The 8883-nt window shown below is 37.6% G+C and overlaps 1 protein-coding gene across 1 annotated transcript; it reads left to right on the forward strand.

The window, feature by feature from the left end:
• The first annotated feature begins 394 nt into the window (after positions 1–394).
• On the forward strand, positions 395–8513 carry LOC133334500 (homeobox protein vnd). Its single transcript, XM_061542851.1, has 4 exons — positions 395–509; positions 901–1444; positions 4251–4795; positions 7678–8513. Exons 1-4 carry the CDS (start codon positions 395–397, stop codon positions 8511–8513), a joined length of 2040 nt encoding a protein of 679 aa, XP_061398835.1.
• The last annotated feature ends 370 nt before the right edge of the window (positions 8514–8883 follow it).

Raw genomic sequence — 8883 nt, forward strand, 5'->3', positions numbered from 1 at the left:
GTGTTGATGAGGGCTTCAAGGGCTCTTCTCTCTGAGTTGAGTAAATATGGTTGTAGGTATGTGTCTGAGTGTGTGTGTGTTGGTAAGTGGGCATGTAAGCTGTTAATGTTTTCGTTCGTTCTTACTGCCGCCATACAACACAGAGAGAGTGGTGCTTATGGCTGAAAAGGATATGAGAGCCCACTTCGAGTGTGTACACACACACACTCAATCTCGCTTGCGCACACACAGACACGCGTACATGCACAGACACTAGCCCATGGGATTTTATATATGTTGAATGGGTTTTTCGTTTGTTGGCCAGAGGTGAAAGTGGATTTGTTTGGGTTTTTCATCGTTGTAGACTTGGCCGTCGTCATATTGGCATGTTGCTCGACTGCTCTGCCCAATAGTGATGTCGGTGGTGGTGGTAGTTGGGAAATTCTATGTCAACACACGGAATTTTCGGCCAACCACCGGCTATGAACTGCTGAAATTTGGTTGGAATTATGTTGAGTTCTTGCTTACAAGTTAGTTGTCGATGACACTTCAGATTGTAAGCATCAGCATCATCATAAAGACGCGTCCTTAAAAACCAAAACGTTTCAAAAAATACCCACACAAAAGTGAAAAACCCAAACAGTTATCCAAAAACTCCCAACAGATAATTAAAGCAAACGGAAATTTTTGATAAAGAAAAAAAATTAAGGAAAATTTACCAAAAGAAAATTAAAATTGCCCCAAAATACAAGTGCTAAGAAAAAAACCAAAAGAAAAGGATATATATATATATTGCAAAAAGGATAATCTTTATTGCAAAAAAGGATAATACATATAAAGTGCATTCGAAAAACCACACAAAGTGATTAAAATTATAACGCGAATTTGTTTATTATAAACTGTTAATTAACGGCTTCAAAGTGGCTGAGAAAAGGAAACGTTCCCCCTCACCCTCAACGGGTCGTTGTTCGCCTACGCGACGCAAATCTTGCGAATCTACCACACACTCCGACAGTGAAAGAAGTCGCTCGCCGGCGGCATCTCCACACAAGGATTCGGATATATCGGTGTGTTCACCGGCCACACCCAGAGAACGCCAGCCTCGATCACGATCTCGATCCCCCTCGCCACCACCACGCACATCAACACCTACCCCAGCGATGGCACGTAGCGAGAAGAAACGTGACGATCGGGAACCTGCAAAAACCACGAGTACCACAACCGTACCCACAAACAGCGCCACATTGGGTCAACAGGATCATTTGCGGATACCAACAGGAGCGACCGGTTTCAGTGGATTTCCCTCATTGCACAGTATGAGCAGTTTGATGGTACCCTCAGCGGCAGCTGCTGCAGTGGCGGCGGCTCCATTTCTACCCTGGTCGCCAATGTTGTTGCCACCATGGGGTCATGCCCTGCTGCCAGCGGCTTTTTATCCGGCGGCTTTGCGTAATGCTCTACCTGGGTAAGGATTTAAATTTTTTTTAGAACAAATTAAATGGAATTTTTTTCGGGGGCATTAGTTGGGGTTTTGGGGAGGGGTTCCCAAAACCAACTGAATAATTATTGCAGAAAAGATTTGGATTTTTAAAGACTTGTGATATGAAAATTACACTTTGAAGAGGTAAATGGGGGAATTTTCGAGGGGCCAAGTCACTATTCAAAAACTCCTTAGGGCGCCATGGAGGCAAGTCCTTAGACGATTGAATTCAAAACCTTTGTAGGAAATGTCCCAGTTTTTTTTTAAGAATTTACCACAGACGCTCAATTTACTCCTCATGTATTTTTATACTAATATCAAATTTATATTTTAAGGATTGGAGATAAGTGCCCCACGTTGGGCGCCATTTTCAACTTTTCATAATTATTCATTATAGTTATGATATTCATGATTTTTTTATAAAAAGTTATATTTAAAGCGATTCCAACAAAAATGTATGTGTGAATCCTACCTGTATACCACTCATTATAATAAACCGTCGGGCGCCACGTATAAATTTTTGGTTGCTTTGCCAAAGACCCAGTGTTTAAAGCATTGATATATTTTTATACTAATATCAAATTTATATATTCTTTGAATGGGAGATAAGTGCCCCACATTGGGCGCCATTTTCAACATTTCATTACTTTTATTATCACATTTATAAAACATTATAACTAAATCGATTCCAACAGAAATTTTTATATGCAAATCCTACCTGTCTGCCTACGGCTTATAATAAACTGTGGTTTATCCTTAGTCAAGGATATTTCCCCGTTACAAAAAAATCCCAAATAATCAAAAAATCTAACAATTTCCACAGATTATGTTCTGGAAATATCCCGAAATCGGGATCCGCTACGCATACCTTACGTTTATGTTCAGTATCGAATTAATAATATTTAATACAATTATTAATAAATTATTTCGGACCCGTTTACGTTAATCATATTTAATAAAATATTTCAGACAATATGTTTTGTATTAAAATTCTACCTGCCTTCATCGCACTATAAACTGTGGTTTATCCTTACAAAAATTCCCGGATATTTCCCCATTCGAAAATCCGTAAAAATCTAAAATAGTAAACTGTAGTTTATCCTTAGACAAGTCTTTAGATTTGTCCCACATCGATCATCATAAAAATTCCAAAAATGTTCCCAACATATATTTAAATCGTATTGGGAATTTTTTCCGGATACTTTTAGTTTCATATAATTCCGAAATACACGTTACGTCGATTTCACGTTTATGATGACCTTACGGAACATGTTCCATATTTCAAATGTTCGATTTCAAAAATAATAATATAATTAACTAATCACATTAACTGGCCTACTACTTGCTGCAGATCCTCTACAAGTCCTTTTGATATATCCCCTAACACACATACAAGCTTAGCAAATAAAGCCCACGATATTGGGCAAAATTTGTTCGCGTAATTCCCTTCACAAATTCCTCTCCAGAATCTAGGAGATTTACTAATTAAAAATCAAGGCATTTTAGGATTTCGAAATCATTTTTATTTTCTTCCATAAAAAAAAATTGAAGGAAAATTTAAAAATCAAAAAATTTCCCCAGGTGAGCTAAGGAAAAACCATAAGAAAATTTATTTAATTTCAAACATGTGTTGACCAGACATTCTGAACAATATTTAGATCTGCAAAGACGAAGGCGACGACATGAAGTCTGAGCTGGCAAACACGGGGGATTCCTTTGGATAAATATTGGGAATATCAACAACAACAAAGGGATTTCCTGTCTGACTAGCTCTCACTCTCTTGTGTTCTACACAGGATATTGATCCTGTTGTGTACGCAAAAGGTAAATACCAATTTTGCCAAGTTGATCATCATCAGAGGTGTTAAATTTGTCTCTGTGTGGGTGTGCGACTAAGTAGGTGGCCTAACCAAGGCGTGGGAATTTTTCACTAAATTGGCAAAAATCGTTTGGTTTTTCAACGGGGAAAATTCTGTGCAAGCGGAAAACCCATCTTTACTCAATCACATGTGTTTTGTATTAAGAACAGTTTTGTGGTTTTACTAAATTAACGGACGGACAGACAAACAGGTAGTTAGGTGTAACGGACGGAAAACTGAAGCGTGCCTATTTCGTAAATTAAACTAAGGCTTAGGGCAGGACTTTGCGTTAATTGTTGATGGTATTAAATTAAGAAAAAATCAATTTTCCCTGGGATTGGGATTAACCGGGGAATAGTTTAACTTTGAGGTTTTAACATTGACTCAATTTAAAAGCAACTAGGATGGATAATATTATCCTGCCAGGAGAGGTGTGAAGAAATGGAAACAAAATGTGTGAATAATCTTGGGATTTATGCCAGGGGATAAAATAATCTTTAACACATTTTTAAATAAACAAAAATGTCCGGATATTTTTTGAATATCAAAAGGAGACTTGAAACAAAGTTAATTTAAATTTTAAGAAACAAATAAATGTCAAACTGCTATGCTACATAATATTAAGGCCAATCTAATATGGAGAAGTTTGATATCCTGATTGTCCCTAAACTATGATAATTTCCCATCTAGATTACATCACAAAACTCAAATTTCCCATATGTACCTATTTTTAAAGGATTTTCCTAACTAACTTCGACAGGTAGAGGTTGTGTGGTCATATAAAAAAATTAACTTTCCCTAATTGGATCATAAAATCGGCAACCCAAAACCATTTTTATGACACACAATAAACATTTACAGCATTTCAATTAATTTTCAATTTCCATAATTTTTATTAATTTATTTTTCCCCTTCTCTCTCTTTTCTTTTAGCCTCTTTGATGCCAAGGTACCCTCATCGCAAAGATCTTCCGGTTTTCATATATCGGATATATTGAATTTGGAACAATCTGCTGAGTTGAAAAATGGTCTAGTCCATCCACATCATGCTGCCGCTGCTGCTCATGCCACGGATATTTCTGCCCCGCCCTCTACCGATGCCAATAGCAATCATTTGACATCGATCAGTACAACTCTGCCACCGACAACGTCAAATGAATCACTTGGCGATCATCATAATGCTCACATTGCCTCGGCTCAAACGCACAATCCATTGGTGCAACATCAGCAACAACAACATGGTACAGATGCTGCAACATCAGCCGCAGCAGCAGCGGCAGTTAGTCAAGCCCAGGCGGCCGCTCATCTATTGGCTAGTCATCATAATGCTGCTGCCGCTGTGGCCGCAGCTGGTCAATATTTACCCAAAGGTTTTCCGAATGGTTTCAACGATGAAATGTCATCGTATCATCATATGGCCCACACGATGTTGACGCATACGGGCAGGGCCGCTTGGATGAAGGAGAATGAATTATATGGTAAGTTGAAATACAAAATAAGAACAGTTTTTTTATGTTTCAAAAACTGGATATCATAAGTTGGGCGCCATTTGTCAATTTTTAAATATTTAGGTATCATCAAAATTAATTTTTTTATTATTCATTCTTTTTTGTAATATTCCTTTGGGGGCCATTTGTCTAATTTTTCAAATAGTTAGTTATAAGTCTTACTCTTCTAAATGATCATAAGTTGGTCTCCATTTGCCAATTTTTAATTTTCCGTTGGGCGCCATTTGTCTACTTTTTAAATATATTAATTTTTTCTTTATTAAGAGCGTAAGAATTGGTTAAAGGTAGGCCCTTACTCTTGTAAATGATCATACTGTAAAAGACAAGCTTATGAGTTTACATTACGTTGGGCGCCATTTGACTTTTTTTATAAATTTGAGATCGAACAGAAAATTATGTAGCCAAATATATAAAGAATACTCGCATTGGGCGCCATTTGTCAATAATTTATGTTTTTTAAGGTATTTGAATCACAAGTGATTAGTTTTTGGTATTTCAATGGTCAAAATGAACCCAAAATGAAGCAATTATTAATCTTTTCCAGCTGATGAAAGCTAAAGTATCCTCAAATTTCCCAAAAATTCAATTTTTAATTTTAATTTCCCTTCGTATCCTTTTTCCGTTAATTTCAAGTGTGATTAATTTCCCTGTGTATCCTTGGCAACAGCAAATAGCCTAGCTAGGCTAATTTTGTTTTATCCAATTAATAAATAACTTAATAACAACAACTCCGGCAATGAGGAAGAAAACTCAATCAAGCCGTTTTGGGGTTAATAACTTTGCTGCTTCATTGACTGCAGTTATTCGCGTTTAACAACAGCTGTACGAATTCCCATAATGTTGAGATCCTTTAGCGTGCCTAGCCATAAAGGAAGTGCGTGCCAAAAAAAGCAGAAGCATGATATGCCAAACTAATACAAAACTCTAACAAAATAATCCTTAAGTGTGAAGCACCCATACAGGAAGAGCTATTAGTCAAGATTAAAAAACAAAAATTCGAAAAAAACAACAGACAAATGTGAATCCAAAGGACAAATTAAGGGGTGGTTGTTATTTAAAAAAATAATAAACAAAATACTAACTATAAAAAAAACGTTACAAACAGGACTCAGAACTCTGTTGAAAAAAAACATCTGCCTTTTTTTGCCAAAACAACAATTAAAGTCAAACAGGGGTATATCTCAAGTGACTAGTTTACTACAACTGCAATGTGAAGAGTAATAAGTCCACTAATAACTTTTTAACTTACAATTAATAACAAACCCTGGAAAAGACTCCCCCTCTTCCATTCTCAGTCATTGCCTTGGAAAATGTTAAACAAATAAACTGGAAAATTGCTGTTTAATTTTTACAAATATAACAAACATCTTTGCCAAGATCAATAAAATGAAATACAAGAGACACACCCCATACATGACCTGGCAGGCAGCATACGTTACAACAAAGCAACAACAAAACTACTACAACAAAAAAAAATACAAAACCTCAATTCATGGTTATTTACATAGACAACAAATTTTAACAGGATAATATCACAACTATAAAATAGATCTTTCTAAGGGAGAAGGGTGAGGGTTACTTTCCAATCTCTCCCTCTCTTTCACTCTCTTTAGTCGTTTTATGCTGGCAAAAGTCACACCATCAATCTTTGTTAAACAAAGCCCTTAAACAAACCTCAACGCAAGAGAAAATCGAATCTCAATTAATCCTTAGACATTTAATAATAATATATGACTGCCGGCACATCTACATCCACATCCATCCATCCTTCCTTTAAACAGCCAACTTCCTTACTCCGCCATTCATTCATTCACTCATTTCTATCACACTACCTGGCTTGTTAGTCAGTTCATTCATAAATGGAATTCAATAACTCTACGGGTGTTCCAGAAGAGCCAATTGTTTTCAAATCCCAGTTTTTTTTTTTTTTTGTTTTTTTGCTTTGTGATGCCATTAAACAACAATTGTTACTTCCCGTTTTTGCTGGAGGGTACGGTATGATGACCTTCATTGCCACCGGTTAAGGGTGGGTTATTTACATCAATTTTCCCCCGTATCACTATCACATTTGGCTTACCGCCTATGCTGTACACCTTCGGCTTGTTCTTGTTGTTGTTCGTTAGAAATCAAAAGCCAAAAACTGTCATTGGAACAATAGCAAACCTCAAATAGAGGTGTGATCTAATGGACCATCCTTCCGGTTTGTAATATTGGTTTTGTTAGGCATTGTCACTCAAAAAAAAAAAAAAAAAAACACACACACACACAACAACAACAATGAAAAGAGACAAATGTCCTTTTGTTAACAATAATTTTATTAACAAATTTATAAAATGACTTCCCCACCTTTAAATACGGGAGTGAATTTAAAATACCTCTTGGGTTTAAGAAAAAATCTCAGCTTGAAGAGGGAAACAAGAAGAGAAAACATGCTGCCTTAGTGTTTATTAATTGATCTCTCCATTATCAGACAATATTCTGCCATCCGCTCCATTTTATTTCAAAGAAATTATTAATAATTTAAAGAAACCCCACGTTGGGCGCCATTTCTCAGTTAAAATTGTAAAAATAAAAATATAAAGTTTTCAGTTCTACCACTATTAACGCTGTACGCAGAAACATATTTAACATAAATATACACCACGTTGGGCGCCATTTTTAAAGTAATCTCTGATTTCAGATTTTTATTAGTAAGACAGAATTTCTCTCTAAGTACTTCATTCTAGAACTTGTTAGAGATTTTAGTTTACGTTGGGCGCCACAATTTTTTCCATTAATTTCATTTTTTATTATTTTTTTAAGTTATGACATTTTGCTAATTCTACTTTTTCTTCTTCTCCTCCTTCTTCCAGGTGTTCAACAACCCGCCAGTCCGGACAGTACATCACCCGTTAATTCCGAAGTCTCCTATACCTATATTGGTTCAAATTGTCAAACATCACCCGCGTTGTCGGGTGATTATAAAACCTACAGTCGTTCAGCGGATAGTGATGCCTTATCTGTGGGTGGTGGTGACAGCTCCAATCTGCATCATCTACATCATGCAGCCAATGGTGGTCATGCAATGAAAAACTCCAATGACAACAGTGCCGGTGGTAATTCATCCAACCCACACGATGACAGCCTCATTGAAGATGGCATTGAAGAGGAAATTGACGATGAAAATGATCAAGATGGTAGCAATACCGGTTCGGGGGGTGATGGTATGCCTGGCAAAAAGCGTAAACGTCGTGTCCTTTTCACCAAGGCTCAAACTTTCGAACTGGAAAGACGTTTCCGCCAACAGCGTTACCTATCCGCACCCGAACGTGAACATTTGGCCAGCCTCATTCGTCTGACACCGACACAGGTGAAAATTTGGTTCCAAAATCACCGCTACAAGACCAAACGGGCCCAAAGTGAAAAGGGAGTCTACGATCAACATCCCGCCCTACATGGCCATCCCCATCATCCCTCAGCTTTGCCTTCGCCACGTCGTGTTGCCGTACCCGTTTTGGTGCGTAACGGCAAGCCATGCCTAAGTGACGGAACTAAATTGCCACAGGATTGTGTTACGGCCCAAATGCAAAATGCCGCCGCAGCTCATCATCTAGTCTTGGCCAATGGTGCTGCCTATCAGCATGCAGCAGCGGCAGCCGCAGCTGGTATGCATGCTGCCCATGCCCATCAAAGGGCCTGGTGGCATTAGACGCTCACTCACACACACACCTATGTTAAACTAGTGGAATTTGTAGGCTAATTATCGTTACGAAAAAAAAATATGAAAAGCAACTGAGTTGAACTGGAAAAAATGCTGCTGGGTGGCCATTTTGTCGTCAACGCCGTGTTATAGGGCCCCGCGTCAACACAGCCAGTGGTGAATTTTAAAAATTCACGTCACATGGTGGTGGTGTAGGAAACCAAAATCAAAGAAGCAATAAGAAGCGCCATCTAGAAGCGACTCGAATAACCATTGGACAATAACCAACAACAACAAAAAACCCAAAAAATTCAAAATTGGCAATTTTTTATAAAACACACATTTCTGCCACAATGAAGGCACAAAAAGATCCCCTTAG

This window comes from Musca vetustissima, unplaced genomic scaffold (assembly GCF_032173495.1).
Source record: "Musca vetustissima isolate MV318-11 ecotype Yass unplaced genomic scaffold, APGP_CSIRO_Mvet_v1 utg2411, whole genome shotgun sequence".
Classification (NCBI taxonomy): Eukaryota; Metazoa; Arthropoda; class Insecta; order Diptera; family Muscidae; genus Musca; species Musca vetustissima.

Bases quoted from the DNA above. Each gene is read 5' to 3' on its own strand.
- LOC133334500 (XM_061542851.1), top strand. From the start codon at position 395: ATGTCGGTGGTGGTGGTAGTTGGGAAATTCTATGTCAACACACGGAAT. The intron at 510-900 runs GTTAGTTGTCGA...ACGGCTTCAAAG, and splicing joins TGTTGAGTTCTTGCTTACAA to TGGCTGAGAAAAGGAAACGT. The intron at 4,796-7,677 runs GTAAGTTGAAAT...TCCTTCTTCCAG, and splicing joins GAAGGAGAATGAATTATATG to GTGTTCAACAACCCGCCAGT.